General features: G+C 36.2%; 1 protein-coding gene across 1 annotated transcript in view; it reads right to left on the bottom strand.

Annotated features, from left to right (window-relative positions):
* Positions 1–4,035: 4,035 nt before the first annotated feature.
* The window catches only part of LOC135221701 (uncharacterized), a 19,917-nt gene continuing 6,691 nt past the window's right edge, over positions 4,036–17,261 (bottom strand). The window contains exons 2-6 of the mRNA XM_064259442.1: positions 14,535–14,584; positions 8,043–8,142; positions 5,681–5,796; positions 5,013–5,162; positions 4,036–4,599 (exon numbers count right to left, since the gene is read on the bottom strand). Of these exons, the coding sequence (XP_064115512.1) occupies positions 4,552–4,599; positions 5,013–5,162; positions 5,681–5,796; positions 8,043–8,142; positions 14,535–14,584 (464 nt within the window). The 3' untranslated portion in view covers positions 4,036–4,551. The remainder of the gene's footprint in view (positions 4,600–5,012; positions 5,163–5,680; positions 5,797–8,042; positions 8,143–14,534; positions 14,585–17,261) is intronic.

Raw genomic sequence — 17,261 nt, 5'->3', positions numbered from 1 at the left:
TCTAGCATCCAAATCATGAAGATAATAAAAAAAATAGTAATAATGCTTTTAAGTGTTGCACAAAATACGATAAAATAGAATCGAGTACTTGAGCATTAGTGAAATTCTAAGCAATGCACTTGTGAATCGATAGATAAATTATGTCTCCGAGAAGTATGTTTGAACACAGACACACTGGAGTAAACAAGTACACTGTCTATCAGATGCATACATAAGTTGTGTTTAATTACTTTTTATGGAAAAAACTGTTTCTCCCTACCTTGTCAGAAGCCATTCCAGTAGCTCTGGCACCCTTTGTCGATAATTAGATCCAGAAGAGAATATTTGATCATATCTTACTCTCGAGCTGCCAGTCTTTCTGGTCTTTACATTCAATGAATACTGAAATAAAAGATTTTCAATTCACGTGAAATCTGATTTTAATTCCAGGAATGTCCATCCTCACTTACCTTCCCTGAGAATCCAACAACTTTTCCCTAGTATTAGCCTGACATTTACTCTTTTCTTTTTTTTAATAATAAAAACTCCTGGTTACGTTAACTGTAATTATACTTCATAGCACCATTGTAATGACTGGCTCCATGACTTTCGGTACAGCTAACTTAGAAACTCCAAAAAATAACTGATAACTTATCATGACTACAAATGACGAAATAATATTAAGAAAGTAGAAAAAATGAGACCGACCATAGTCTTATAATTAACGCAATGAAAATCTTTGTATCTTGCTGTCATTATACAACTTTTAACTCTCTCTCTCTCTCTCTCTCTCTCTCTCTCTCTCTCTCTCTCTCTCTCTCTCATGAAGGACGGCGGAAATTGAGTTTCCATGATACAGATGTAATTATTATCATCGAGCATTATCTCCCAGCCAGAGCACTTTCCCTCCGACAAGCGAGTAAATGTTCAATACAAAAGATCTGAAACAAATGACACAGGAAGCTTTCGTATTTCCAATATCTGACGGGATCAGTAGCGATGGATTCTGTAGAAAAACTTCACTTTGCAGCTGGTAAGGTATGATTACGAGAGAGAGAGAGAGAGAGAGAGAGAGTAGGAGGAGAAGGAGGAGGGAATTACATCTAAAGAGAGAAAGCAAATAATACGCACTATTTTATCTATTACCCAGAGAAAAGATATATTTTCCTTGTGAGTTGGATAAAGACAGCGATTCTCATGTTTTGATGCGGCAAAAATTCTGACTGGAAAATACTGGGCATTATCTATACCGCTTGATTACCAAGAATTACTGCAAAGTAAGTGTCCAGGCTTATTAAGAAATAAATCTAGATGCCGCATTTTGTGTCAAGTATCACTTTATTGACAGAATATCGTATAGAGATTACCGGTTATTTTCTTTTGAGAAATGAGGTCCATGTTTAGAATATGTTCCCTTTTTTAACAAATGATCCATGTCGAGAATCTGTTCCTTTCAACAAATGATCCACGTTGAGAATGTGTTCCTTTTTTGACAATCGAAGTACATATTAAGAATATGTATTTTCTAACAAATTAAATCTATGTTGAGAATAGTATGGCCTCCAGAGGGAGAATTCCTTAGTCTTTTCTTATCATTACTGATTTAAGAAGATTGTTTCATTATAGAGTACTTTAACCAGTTCCTTTAAATACTTCTGTATTCTAGACAGTGTTCTAGATGAAGATATTTTCCTCTGGATCTTTTTTTCACAAAGGTTATACTCAACCTCGCCTCTTTGCTTGTCTTGGTACTGTTCAGTTTACCAACAACTTTAAGTGAATCAACTCATTTCTACAATGTATATCCGGAATGTTCACAGTATATCATTCCTTTAGTATTCTAGTCATGCGAATTTCCAAAAGACTGCAAGCTCTTCTAAAGCGAAGAATGAAATACATAATTATAAGAATAATTGAAATTCTCAATATTAATCTATGTAAAAATTATAATGATGAGTACTGACGCTTCAGATGTTCCTTGATATATATATATATATATATATATATATATATATATATATATATATATATATATATATATGTGTGTGTGTGTGTGTGTGTGTGTGTGTGTGTGTGTGTGTGCGTGTGTGTGTAAATAAGTTCTTCTGTTAAAACAAGATACGTCTTAAGTATAAAAGCCCCATTAAAACACTTTGATTTAAAGCTAAGGCCTATATTTCGGTGGACTAACTTTAAGGGCGGAAGTTAGTTCACCGAAATATGGTCCTTAGTTTTAAACCACCGAAATACAGTACTTAAATTTAAACCGGTGTGTTTGAATGGGCCTTTTATACTTGAGATGTATATATATATATATATATATATATATATATATATATATATATATATATATATATATATATATGTATATATATATATATATATATATATTGATATTTAGAATTAATATATTAGCATATAGATATATATGACTATGGATAATTATCCATAGTGATATATATCTATATGCTAATATATTAATTCAAATATCAATATATCAATATATATATATATATATTGATATATATTGATATATATTGATATATATTGATATTGATATTTGCATATAAATATATATCACCATGGATAATCAAGGAACTAAGGAACTCCTATACATATTGCCTACATCGATTTATGTACAGAAATTTCTTCACTAACAATAATCCTGGCGCGTATTCAAATTAAATTTGTTGGTGGAAGTAAGGCTATCTGGCAAGTCATCTAGCGACTCGGTGACAACCGATTTCATACCTTTCATAATGCCTTAAATTTGCCACAGTTATAACCATCCATTTGACTTTCTGACATACCATTATTCTGGAGTGTTAATGTCTCTTGCCACTAGCCTGTAGTGATCCCATATCAAAGCTCATTGCCTTGAGCTTTTAAAATACCAAAGTGTCATCTTTTTTACGTGGATGCTATCGGATACTTTTGCTCAATAACATGAGAAGGATATTCCTTATTCTTCCTCCTAATTATTATTATTATTATTATTATTATTATTATTATTATTATTATTATTATTATTATTATTATTATTCATTATTATTATTATTATATTATTATTATTATTATTATTATTATTATTATTCGGAAGATAAACCTTATGGGACAAGTTCACAGGGGCCATTGACTTGAAACTCAAGCAAAAAAATTAACAAATGAATAAAAATGTAAGTAAATTAATAAAACACAAGGTGAATTGTATTAGGGTACCAATACATTGCATCTTCGCTTGAACTTTTGAAGTTCCAATTGTATATTCAAAAGACTGCTTGGCATATTTAAGCGAGTAACTTTAATCAGATTTTTCGTCCAAGAAGGGTGGGCGTTTATAACGTTACTCTGCATAAGCAAACGCCACAGACCGATCATAATGAAAACGTACAAGCGATCTATACGCGGCGTGTTTACCTGGAATACAAGCGAGTCATTTTTCTTCTTCTTCTTCTTTTAGTAACGGCTCTCAAAAAAAAAAAAAAGTAATCAGCTTCTCTTTGAAGATGTAGTCTGAGTAATAAGTTGTAGCGAGTAGTGGGAGTTGCACCATAATGTGGATAGCAGCTGGTGAGGGAAGGGGCGATCTAATTACCGGGATAAATACCCGCGAAGAATAGGGGAAAAAGAAGCATTTAGAGGTTACGAAGTTTTTTCATTTATATAATTAGAGACAGAACGTCGAGAATTGCTTATAACTGACACCATGACATTTCTTTTTTCAGAGGCGTAATATGAAAAACGAACGGCAGATAATGCGAAGATCCGCTGTCAAGGTTTGACCCAAATGTACCTCGGTCTGACCTTTATCAAATTGAGGTCAGTCGAATTTAGGACTCTTCTCGTCAAATGATTTTCTAGTGTAGCCGTAGATAAGGTCGGAGGCCCTTCAGAAGTGAACCTGGTTCCTGGTTAAACCATTAACTGACAAATTGATGACTTGGCTAAAAGGTATAAAAAAATATCATTATATGTTCAGTCCATAAAGCTCTTCCTATTTATTCTATTTCCAGTGAACCTCCTTAATTCGTGGCCACAAATCTCATTATTCTGCCTTTTTATAGAGAGAAAGCTTTTTGGAACAATCAGAACTAACGAACACTTATTTCTTTTAATAATGCATTCTCCAATGCAATTCTTGCCTATCTATGGTTTGTACGTTACACAATATGCACAGGGAAATTATGCTTATTACTTTGCAGCGCGTCAAGATGTGAGAAAAAACTTCGATATGAACAATTTCTCGTTCTTGGCAACAAAATAGTTTTCTTGGATAAGTGAGTTAGTGACTTCATATGTTTTTTACTTTATTTATTTATTTATTTATTGGTTTTTTAGTTATGAAAATGTGTGTTTGAAATCCAATCGCTTAATAGAAATTCATTTTTAGGTTCCACATTTCACAAGTTATTGGTCCCAGAGAACAATCCAAATAACTTGATAACAGCGTTGATAAGACGAACTTTTGCCTATGAGTTCTGAAATCAAACCTCCTTCTGTCAGAAATTCCATTTTAGTCTCGAGGAAGGATAATTCCCTCGAAGTGGACGGTACTCAAAGCAACTGGTCTCCTTAAACCTTGACACAGGCACGAACAAGGCATGTCGTCAAAGCTGCATCCTGGAAAAATAAAAGAATTTTCTTTAAGTGAGGAATGAATGGAATCATTTCATCTCCTACTACTGAAAGGAAAACATCCTGTCACACATGATGGTGATTTTCCTTTCCCTTTTCCATTTGTCGTCAAGGTTCGTCCGATATATTAAGATTAATGAAGAAAACCCGAGTTATCTTATTCACTTATATAATGAGAAAACTTATGTATTAGGATGAGACTAACGACAACAGAACTATTCATTTACATTTTGTTTTCGATTCGTGCCATAAATATTCTCGGTGTTGTTGCCATCCCATCTCTCCAGCGTCTCCAAGAAAGAAGAGGAAAGGAAAACGGGTAATTAACCCGGGCCCCTTTCCTGTCTAGCTTATTAACAAAATTGCCAGAAAGAGGAAGGACATTAAAGAAGACCTACCGTTTCCTCTGGGCATTCTTGTATGGCAGTTATTACGTCCTGCACCAGGTCGTGCTCCTCAGATCCAATCCTCACGCTCGCCCAGGCCTCCAGCCACGCCCGCATTCCTCCTGTCACGCCCACAACTTTGGCGTCTCCGTTTAGCCATCCCTGGCGTATAGAAGAAAATTGGGTTAATTCCCCTGATACACATCGACTTAGAAATGAAGGGGATTCCGGGTTAATCAGTTTGGGTGATTATAAACACGCCACAGAGAGAATTGCAGACGAAAAGATTTGGCGTTGACAAGGACACTGCGAAGGACAACTTTTCAAAGTAGGTTAATCTCTCACTTGGAGCTAATTTCTCTCCTTCTGACGTCACTGAATGCCGCACATCACTGATGAATTGTCTGTTGGAATACCTGTCTCAAAGTTGATTCAAGATTTTCTAATATAATATTGCTCATTCACAATAATTTTTTCAGCATTTTTAAACCTGCAAATGAGCATAACATGGGATTATTTATATTTTAGCTTTTTTCTGGTCAATTATAAATAAACATAAATTCTAAAAATAATATCTAATACTTTGATAACATAATCAGCAGCTAACTTTTAATCCATAATGTCTATTGAAAATAAAAGAAAAAACTGTAAACCACATAAAGTAGTAAGCAAAAACTTACGTGATTGGTTGAAGTAATGCAAGACATGTAGTCTGCCCAGAGGCTGGGGTCCGCCAATATTGCTTGCACAAGGTCAGTAGTTGAATTATCCCTCTGAAGTACGAACGCCTTTCCAACTGTTATGGATGCATGAAGAAAATAATTAAACTTCAAACGTAAATTTGGAAATTCAAGAATATAATTAGGCTTCAAGTGTGAGAATAGGAATTCAAGAAGAAAATGATTATGCTTAATTAAGCAGATGAACAGACAGAATGCACAGTTCGAATCTTCGTTAACTTTACTCATTAACGACGTTATATCTTGGAGCTGCAATAAGGCCAAAGGTAGCGGTAATCATGGCTTATCTGAGTGAAACTGCCAATACTGGAAAATAACAATACTGAGATATACAAGTAAAAGAACACAGTATATGAAGAGTAAAGAGAATGAGACCATTTTTAGGTCCTCTTTGGAGTAAGAAATATGAACTGGAATTATTCAGTGAAACTGTTGAAAAGAGGAAGAAAAGCTGACAATCAAGGTAATTGAACGTAACGTAAAAATGAAGGAACGAGGGCCAATTCGAAAAGCAAACGCGGTGATTTCTTTTGATTTTGGTAGGAATCTAATGTTTGATTCGTTTCTTACCGTGATGTTTTGCGTTTATACAAAGAAACAGTACGTTCACACAACTATTCAAATGTTGTAATAAAACATATACAAACCGTGGCTTCGTCGCATCCTTTCCTTATTTTACAGCCGTTCTTTCATGGTTAGAAATTAATGTTGGCAAGTTTCAACATGAATGTCACTATTCTTACTTCCGTAAGTATATTGCCAACGCTGCTTTGAATGAGGCTCGGCCCGCTCGACAAGCCTCAAGTAGCCAACGAAAAGAGCAGTTACGAAAACTCCTGACCTTTCTTCTAAACTTTCTCCCTTCCCTGATTATCTCTCTCTCTCTCTCTCTCTCTCTCTCTCTCTCCTCTCTCTCTTCACGGGGTGACTGGCTCCTTTGTGTCTCCCTTGACAGTCCAATCTGCAAGGTTCGGTGAAAAGCAGACTACTTTATAAACAGACATCAGAGATCTCACAAACATGAATTTGCTTTTGTTGTTGTTGCTTTTGATAGATATCAGTTTCCCGTGTCTTTGAACGTTGTTTTAATTAAGTACTTCTTTTTATCATGTTTTATATTCTATCCAACAATCGTTACCATTGATATCATCATTCCGATCTCAACAGCAAAGACGAACAGATCTTGTCTTGCAAAATCATGCATGCATTAGTGCCAATTACAGAAACCAATTTAAACTCTTGACTTAAAAAGCACAACTTTAGAATCAAGCAAATTCCAGTCTTGTTTGCCATTTTTCTTGGTTTTGTTTCTTGGACATATGACAAAGATATGGAAAATATCTCGATTTCAGACATTCCTTGATTGAATTTACATCAGCTGTCTGACTGAGCAGGACTTGAAATGGAGTTTCGATCTTCAGTGTACTTGTAAGTTCACCTGGCCATGTGTATCCATTACTTTGGTATGCCAGAATACGCATGACTCAACATAACTACCGGTGGTAAATTAAGATTTCAGGTTTGAAAAGGGCTGAGAAAAACCAACAGAAGTTGAAAATCAGTAAAAATTTAGGTCGCAACATCAGGGTTAACTTCTGGAAGTGAATTATTAAGGTGTTTGCGACTTGAGGTGCAATTGATTTTTTTTTCAGAAAGATGAACGTTACATGAATACAAATGTGATATCAAGGATTTTTCTTACCTGGACTTAGCTTTTTTAAACTAGTTTAAAAATGATAAATAAGATATCAAAAAAGTATATTCATCATCAAGTTAATGGAAGCCGAAATAGCTTGGGTGTTCATTTCACTTTGAGGGCTCTTTCTTCTGAGACGCCCTTGAAATCTGGAGTTTCCGCCTAATTTAAAAAGAAGAAAAAATGAAGTAAAATCAGAAGGAACAGTTCCAAAGAAAACTGAAAATAATAAGGTCACATCACCTGAACAAACTACTCGAATTCCTTGTAAAAAAAAAAATAATAATAATAATAAAATAAACTAACCCGACACTAATTCAGCAAGATACTTACCGAAGTTGCTCAGGCAAGAACATTCTTGCTTGAACTTTGAAAGCCCTGACTATCTTTTATAAAGAAAGAAAACGGGAGGGGGGGGTGGGGTGCCAAACCGCAGATCATAAGAACTTCTGAGCTGAATATCTGAAGATTCATAGGAACAAACATCTAATTGCAATTAATGAGGTCCTATCCACTGAATTCTTGAAGAGCCATGAGAATGAATTGCTTTGCGAGAGACCTAGCTGTCTTTGGTGATTCCTCGATGACTGATGGACTTATACATACCTTCCGGCATAATGGCACCAATTATTTGAGTGCATTTTTCGGCAGCATCCCGGAATTCAGGTAAGGTCGATGGGGAGAAGGCGTTCCGGCAGAGGTCAGCCTGTAATGATTTTGCATCGAATTATTATTATTATTATTATTATTATTATTATTATTATTATTATTATTATTATTATTATTATGGTGTGTGTGTGTGTGTGTGTGTGTGTGTGTGTGTGTGGTGTGGTAGGCGTTAATGCTTACATCCCACCCTACCACTCTCTTCGATCATTCTTAAACGATATTTCGAAATTAAAATATATGTATTACTTCACATCGTCGACTATATTTTGTAATTATTTTTTCCTTATTTAGATGTCTGAGCCATTCTGCTAATGATAAGCACGATGCACTATAGCAAATTTACAGATTAAATCTATGCATACATTGAAGATGTAGAATATGAAGAATGAGCAAGGGTGTTTGGTTGATAATACGAGAAATAGGAACAACTTTACAAATATTATTCACTTTTTCCGTTTTCTTGGTAAAACCCCATAACCAAGCTGAGAATTGGGGACAAAATGTTATCGAAAATGTCAGAAAATATATTAAGAATTAGGATGATTTATATACCTGTAGCTGCATGGAACTGACTCACAGCGCAAGATTAAGGCAAATTCAGGAAAAGTAACAAACTTCAAAGATAATACGAAGAAAGTCTGGGAAAGTATAGATTAACATGAAAACAAAACTGAAATTGATAGATAAACCAGCACCATATGAGAAAAGGTAAAATAGAATAAAGGGGAATAAAAGAAGAAAATTCCCGAATCTTGACACTAGTTGAAAAGAAGACCAATTACCAAAGGATATGCCTTCAAAGTTCAACTTCAAACTCAAGAGTTCCGAGTCTCGACTCTCGGCTCTCGAGTCTCCTCGACTCTATGTGACCTACGCTCTGGAGATTAAAAGTTAAAACACTCTGCGTTCATACAATTTTAGATAATATTGTAATGAAGTTTGCGTGTTTCACAATGATCCTGTGTATCTAAGTAGGCAGTGTATCAGCAATACATTATGAAATACATATGTAAGAGATATAAGTTAACGGAAAGAACAGAATTAAGGTAGGTGTTTCTTCAGTTCTACTCTTAGGCTACCTAGATGCATTTGTTTATAAACCCCTTTCTCTATATTTACACTAATATTCTTGTTCACATTAATTTTCCCCCTGTATTTGCATTGCCTCATTTTAGTCTCAGTGTTTTCCTTTATTAGGTATCCAACTGTTTTCCGTGACACCTGCACGTTGTCGACCTGATAGGCCAATGCGAGTGGCGTAGAATGTACACCTTGTCCTACCTACCTAGACATAGTATGTCGACACTATGATAATCATCTACCATAGGTAATGGTAGATCCAAGTAGTTGGCGTCATGTATTGCTTTGGAAAGTAACGTTTCCTATACTAAGTAGTATTTGGGTTGCTACTAATTAATTATTTACAGTTGGCCTAATACCCATTTTGTCGGTCGACTGTAATTAGGCCTAATCTGTAATTAAAGGTAGTTGGTAAAAAGTGGGTTTCCTTCAACAGGGGACAGGACCCCTGCCTAAGTAATATGGCCTGATAGGTTAGGGTACGTTAGGTTAGTATAGGGGGAAACACCGCAGAGGATCTATCGTCATCGCGTGGATCAGCCTTATTCACTTGGTATTTAATTTTTGAAACAAGAATACAATTACATCTTTAAGCGTACCATTCAAAAGATTGCAGTTTCGTCAACATAATGTGATATATGAAAGTGCCATACGAACTAATGTAAGCATGTGAGGTCTTCGTACAATATGTTATCAAGGCAGTTGTGAAACCCAATATGGCGGCACCCGTGTGAGGTGCCGTTCGTAAGCGCAGCGGTGCCACCATCTCTCCCAGCCTGCCCAGCACTCATTTGAACAATGTTAGCGTATATATGTAACGTTTATTGATCGTCCTTAAGATTGCAGTTGTAATCAGCACAATAAAACAACATTTTGTTGCCTATATTAGTGAAAGTATTTAACTTTTTATTCCCGGGGTCATAGTTTGAACTGAAATTAATTTTTACCTTGTAATTGGTGGTTTTGTCCTTACTGCCATCACAACTTAAACTCCACATGTAATTATACATGTTTTGGTCTTAATTCATTCCAAATTGCACTTGAACTACGTTGCAGTTCCTGGTTCCTAAGCGCTCACTCCACAAACGCAGTTGCGGGCAGCACTCGAGTACACGGTTTATGGGATGCAAAGCTTTATTCCCATAATCGTTTACTTTACTCATTATTTAGTTTAACTTTACTTCGTTACTTCAAAATGTTTATTTCATTCATGTCTATTATCCCTTTTTTGCAACCAATCTTTTTGTAAGTATATAAATGAGTTTTAGTTATATACCTTGTCAAGGAAATTTACATTTTGTCTCAATCCCATGTAGCTAAGGATTGTTGGCATTTTATGGATAGTATAAGTATCAGTTAGGTTGCAGTGAGAAACCTGTATTTGGCTTTCCTCTGTGTTTTGTATTTTTTCGGCCAGGATGATAATGCACCTTGCAGTTTTGATACACCAGTAGTGTGTGTGTCAAGCCCAAATTGGCCCTGTTGCAGCATGCTGCATTCTTGTGCATGCATTTTGTTTGCTTATCCATATGCCTATCACTTGTGCACGTGGGTTTGTACGCCTATTGCATGTGTGTTTGTGGCTTGCTCACCTATTGCTTGCACGTCTGTTACTTGTGCACCTGTCATGTATGCATATATAGTTTGTATGCCTCATGCATGTGCACCTAGGGCTTGTGCACCTATCACTTGCACGCCTGTTTCTTGTATGCCTATGGCGTGTGCGCTTGTGACTTGGAGCACATTTAGTTTGTGCTCATACACCTGTGTGGTTATTGCCTGCACACCTATCACCGTGTGCTTTTTTCACTTGCGTATCTTCAGATTGCTCTCTTATTATATGCTGTTCTATCACCTGTGCATGCATATCCTCCTGGACCTCACCTGCCTATAGCGAATCCCAGCATGTGCTATCATTTTCATCTTCCATTTAAGTACTAACGGGTGGTTACTGTTATTAGTCACAACATTTTATTTTGACAGGATTTTTTATTTTGTTTTTTGCATTTCCCTTGTCATTCAGGAGCGTTCTCGTTATCATGAGATTTTCCTAATCAGATTTTGAACTTTTGGTTGAGCCGGAGCAAGTGCTTTTGTTGGCGGTGGTTTAAGAGGAGTTTTTAACCCTCAGTAGAAGCTTATCAGGCTGTAGTTCTGTGCAATCAACTGCTGCTCCTCTGCCAATGAGCGTGGTAGTCTCTTCCCCGGTTTCCCTTTCATTTTGTCAGTAGCTAAGGCTTATCCTGCCGTGTGGCAGGAGACAATTGCTTTTGCTTCTGTTGATTGATGAATCAGGTGTCTGATTTACAACCAGTGTACTATAAGTGGTGCAATTTCCTTTTAGAAGAGGTTAATTGCTTTCTGTAATTAAAGATTAACATGATAGTGTGGAAGTAGGAGTTTCATTTGAGCTGTGGCTTGTGTATGTTCAAGGCTTTAATGCAGTTTATGGAAAGGGAACCTCTCTTATGATATTTCTTTTGCAGCCATATATTGGAGAAGAAGAACTACTTCATAATCTAAGGGTCTCTTTCCAAATATGCAGGTAGCTTTGGGGAAGGACTAGTCACTTTACAAGTTTTTTTTTTTTTTTTTTAGTCAGATATTCTCACTTCTCAAGTTCCTCGCTGGACGAGTGGTTTTTGCGCTCAGCTGCCAATTCGGTGGTCCGAAGATCGAATCCCGGCTCGGCCAACGCGGAATCAGAGGAATTTATTTCTGGCGATAGAAATTCATTTCTCGATATAGTGTGGTTCGGATCTCACAATAAGCTGTAGGTCCCGTTGCTAGGTGACCAATTAGTTCCAAGCCACGTTAAAATATCTATTCCTTCGGGCCAGCCCTAGGAGAGCTGTTAATCAGCTCCAAGGTTTGGTAAAACTAAGATGTACTTAACTTCTCACTCCTCAGGGGTTTCTTTCAGAGAAATTTCACACTTGTGCTTTTATTGCTGCTGATCACTTTTAAGAGTTTGTTAGTCCTTATAAGAGCTCCTTTTATCACAGCAGAGGTCTTTGCATTGAGGTTATATGATTTTGGGAAATTTTTTACCTGGCAAGTATCAAGCTAGGGTTTTTTCCGTTACCTGAACATGGGTCAGCCGCTGGTCTCTTATCAGATTCGATGTTAGTTGAAGGTCTCATGGGAAGAAGGATCCAGTCCTTTAGATGCCTCAGTGTAAGTCTGAGGCATGATCATGGCAGATCTAGAATTTCAAGAGTTTAACCAATATTGGTAGAGGTCTGTTGCACTTTTAATCGTGAATTTTTAGCACTCAGAGGATTTTCAAGCAGTGTATTGAGTTTGACACTCACACCATATAGGGCAATTAGAATGTGCTCAAATAGAGTAAGCCTCTTAGAGAATTTATTAACAATTTTGTTTGAAGAGGAGTGAACACTACTGTGTCTTAATTGTTCTGGCCCCCTTATCTGTTAGCTGGTCAAATTGGCGCATTACCTCACCCTGAGTTTTTACTTTTGCTGGAGGTAATTATTCATTATAAAAATTTTAGTGGATGTACTCAGTTTGTTGACGGTGGGCTTTGAGCATCCCCTGTTATGGACCTGTTGGAGACTAAAGGAAGTTGGCTTTTTTTCCAATTTTGGGTTAACCATTGCAAGGTCCACTAGCTTGAGCAGGGTCACCAAGCTGTTCCCTGGGTAAGTCTAGACTGTAATGCCATTCCTACTCTTTCTAGGTTTCAGGAGGACATCAGTAAATTAGGGCAGCTTTGTAAGTTGTCACTTGACGGGGATTGCCTCAGATGACCAGGGAAGGAAGGGTTTCCAGTTTCTTTCAGTGGTGGACGCCTGCAACCAAGAGAGAAAAGTCAGCAGCACATCCCACAAGCTACAGATGATTGTCTGGCACAGTCCTTGGTTCTGGCGAGTTCAAGGCGGGATCTCGCAGTAATGCCATTATCAGAACTGGGAGAGAATACACTGATCAATTCTTCCAACACCAGTGGTCAGGGTGTAAAGCATGGTTCCACGTTAAGGGTTTTTTTTTTCCCCAGCGCCGATACTTCTATAAACAACATGGTTAGGTTAATGTCTCTCAAAAATGAGGAAACTTCTTAGTAGCAGCTTTTAAGGCTAAAAGGCAATGTTGACTTTGGCTATAGGCTTATCTGAGGACAAAGAACTTTACCTTGGAATCTATATGCGGTTCTTCAGTGCATTATTACCTTGGAATCTATATGCAGTTTTTCAGTTCATTGTATTGTTCTATACAAGCCACTTAAAGAAATTTTTTTTCCGTAGCACATATTATCTAATTCTGTATTATCATGTAATGTCAGCTTTATTTTAAAATCTAATTTTCATTACTGCGATTATCAAAGATGAATAGTTTTGAGAATATGGGTATTTTAATTCTTAGCTTATGTTTATGCTCATATGTGCATATTTGTGTTGGTTTAACAGAAAACTTAAATGAAGGGTCAGTTTTTATCAACTAGTATATTTTCTTGTGAACCGGTGATTATCGTGAAAATCACGTGGAAACGATATTGTTTTAATTTGTGCAACCACGAAAAGGCATACAGCAGCCATTGAATGCAGGCGCTATGCTGTTTGTTTTACCTCCTAAAGTTTCACATACAGAAAGCCATTTCCATCAATTCCAAAGTTTGAGTAAACTCTAGTCTTCAGAAAAGGCTGATAATTCCATGTTTCATCCAGTACGTAGTGCGATTTTGTTCTCATTTGCGTTTACAAAAATGCGAAATAATATTTAAAACGTCTTGCATGAATTTGTGCGAATCCTAAACCTATTGTAAGACCTTGACTTTGCCGGCTTGCTTTACTCTTAGACTCGTGAGCACAATTTTTAGTATCTCGACTCGGTAGCATTACTGACAGACACCACGAATGTTTTAGGGAAAAATTTGTGTTATTGGATAATCTTTCATCTCGATCACCAAGAAATTATATGAAATATAAACACGGTTTTAGACTTAATACTTTTAGCTAGTCAACACCAAACTTCCGACCACTTGTAAATGCATTTCTGCTTTTCGTCAGATTAATATATATAATATATATATATATATATATATATATATATATATATATATATAATATATATTAATTGACGAAAAACAAAAATGCATATATATATATATATATATATATATATATATATATACAACGTATATATAGAGGGCTACGGTAGGTGAATTTACTCCCTGAAAGAACTTACATGATTAATATACTATTATCAGTGATGTTGCAATATGATTGCTGAATTGCTAATTCCAGTTGTCATTGTTATTATTCTTTATGAAAAGTTCTATGTCAATTAAATGTTGAAAGAACATTATTGTCTGTTTAAGCCGACACTTACCCTTTTCAGGCAGGTTTTGAATCCAAGAGGGGACTTTTCACAGATGGCTCCTGGAATGGAAAAATAGAATGATGATACTGACGGTGAAAGTGACAGTGAGGGCGACTGTGCCAGTGTTTTGAGATGATAATGTAAGTATGGCAGTAGAGAATTAAACGTTATGATTGATGTATCAGAGATATTTTTGCGTTATTCCATCTTGGAAGTAAATTAAGGGATTCGCCATTGTTTTGTTATTTAGCTTTGGAAAGTTATTGTTTTGTGGGTCTGCTGACTTAATTTATTTCACTGTGAACCATTCAAAATATACGTTATCGATTCTCTCTCTCTCTCTCTCTCTCTCTCTCTCTCTCTCTCTCTCTCTCTCATAGTCTGTTATAATTACGGCATGCGACTTAACCCATTTCTTAAAAACGACACCCCATGTTGCATTTAACGTATTTAACTCACTTCTCACCACAGCAACTTGCTAGATATTGTTATTGTGCGAGGTATTAATGGTGTTCAGCCTAGTCGGATTTTGCTGTTACTCGTCTAAGCTGGAAAGTGTTTCCTAGGAAATGTTTCCAGTGTGTCTGACCTGAAGTGTTTGAACGCGACAAAAATAAAATAAGTCTGGGTCATAGATAAAACATTTTAATTTTCCATCTTACTTTTGGCTCTGTAACGATTCATATGTAGTATAGGACTAAAGCGAATGACAAACCAGGAACTTGTTATCTGTATGCCATAATCAACAATAGTGTTCGCACATATTCTAATGGAACGTCACAGGAAACAATCAGCAGTGGCACGAAAGTGGATGCGTTATATTTTGCTTATGTAATAAATTCCTTCGGTCGCGTTTAAAATACCTTCATTTCAACGAGAATGCTCCAAGTTATATTAAGATAACCTGCAGTTTGCTTCAGTTGATAATAGTTCATATACTGTACCTTCAGCCTATAAATTGGCGGTATGTAACTGTCAGTTCCATAGTTACAAGTCCACGTTGCCAATCAACATACTTCCCAGGCATTTAACACTTAATCGAGTTTTTATTTTAAAGTTTAATCAGACATCGAGAACCGTATATCCTTTAATTGCACAACGAAATGGGATCGTGCACTTGGACTGTTTTTGGTTCGTAAATTATTCGCCATATCATTTAGAACGACTCACATATTCACTAATTGATCAGTGGATAGTACTATGCGGGTGAGCAAGTATATTTAGTAATATAGCGGCTTGTGATGTATATGCTACCATAAGCAAAGACACACCTCTTGCTAAAAATATTTGATATCATATAGACAGAATATGTAGATATTTAGCCACATTGTTGATGCCTCTTCAAGTCCATAACAAGCAACTGAAAGCCCTTATAGTAGAAGCTTGATATTAGCTTTGCTTTCGATTAAAGTTTGACTCATCGTAGTATTATGTCGTTCGACATACATTCACTAACTTGAATATTGGAAGTGCTTGTGTAAATTATGTGTCTGTTTATAAAGTAAACGTACCGTTGCAGTTCAGATGATGGCAATTCAATATCCTGATTCAAAATAAAATCGACTCAGATACAGTATAGTTACTGTTCAAGTAAAGCTAGCTGACAAGTTCCAGCTGTAATAACTGTATCAAGAATTCCATTTCATGCGATCTCTAATGACATTTATGTAGAGCGTTGTTCCTTGTGAAATTCCTGTTTATTTAAGATACATACCATATTCCTAATAAAAACGCTCTCTTATCATTGCTATCGTAATAAAGCAATTGCCTATGAAAACAATTGGCCCACTTATCAAGCAATAGGCCACTTATTGCGGAACTTAGGGAAAGTGTACTTATTCCTCAGTTGATAACGCGTTATGATTGTATTTTATGTGGAATTGCTTTCACTTTCAACTTTGATTTTTTCCACTCGGGTACTCCTTGTTGCTAGTCATATTTATTTATTTATTTATTTAAATACCCCCCCCCCCACCTACTTGGTCGTGTTAAACGTATGATTTCTTTGAAAGATTATAGCAAATACTTTGCATTTTCTGTCACATTCCTCGGTATTAACTACGTACGTATATTCTAGTTGCTCAGTTTTTTATTTTTCTTTCATATGGCCTTTGTATTTTGTATCACCTGGTGTAGCAAGCCAGTTGATGTTAGGCTGTTGCCATGTATGTGCACTTTAGTGCACTTTAGTTGCATGAATAACGATGATAAAAAAAAAAATGTCGATGGAGACTGAACCACATTTTCAATCCTGTTCAGTTCGAACACACTAATTGTTCTTGCGTAGTTGTCATGAAAGCAGTCGGCGTGGTTATTACTTTTTTTCCACTTACTGTTTTCAACATCGTATTGTATATGTCTGGCTTTTGTTCTGAAGCTCCAAAATCAAGGCATCATGGTCAAGGTCGAGGTTCAAGATATTTTATCACTAAATTTTTGAACGAACCCCTGTAAAACCTGACTTTCTGTCCTTGCGTGTGTTTTATTTTCAAGTTTTGTCGGAAAATCTATATTTGAAATTGTGATGGAATTAAAGGATACTGGTGGAGTCTCAAAATGATAACTTAAGATTAGTCATTAGTTAAACGTGGCAGAAAGGTAAGAGGTCTGATATAATTAACGTTAGCTTACAGTGGACTCTCTCTCTCTCTCTCTCTCTCTCTCTCTCTCTCTCTCTCTCTCTCTCTCTCTCTCTCTCTCCAATTATAGCGCACGTATTGCAAGTCTGCAAGAACT

Source organism: Macrobrachium nipponense, chromosome 3 (genome assembly GCF_015104395.2).
Source record: "Macrobrachium nipponense isolate FS-2020 chromosome 3, ASM1510439v2, whole genome shotgun sequence".
NCBI lineage: Eukaryota > Metazoa > Arthropoda > Malacostraca > Decapoda > Palaemonidae > Macrobrachium > Macrobrachium nipponense.
The sequence above is the reverse complement of the archived record's forward strand: the minus strand, read 5'-3'. Positions and strand labels throughout refer to the sequence as shown.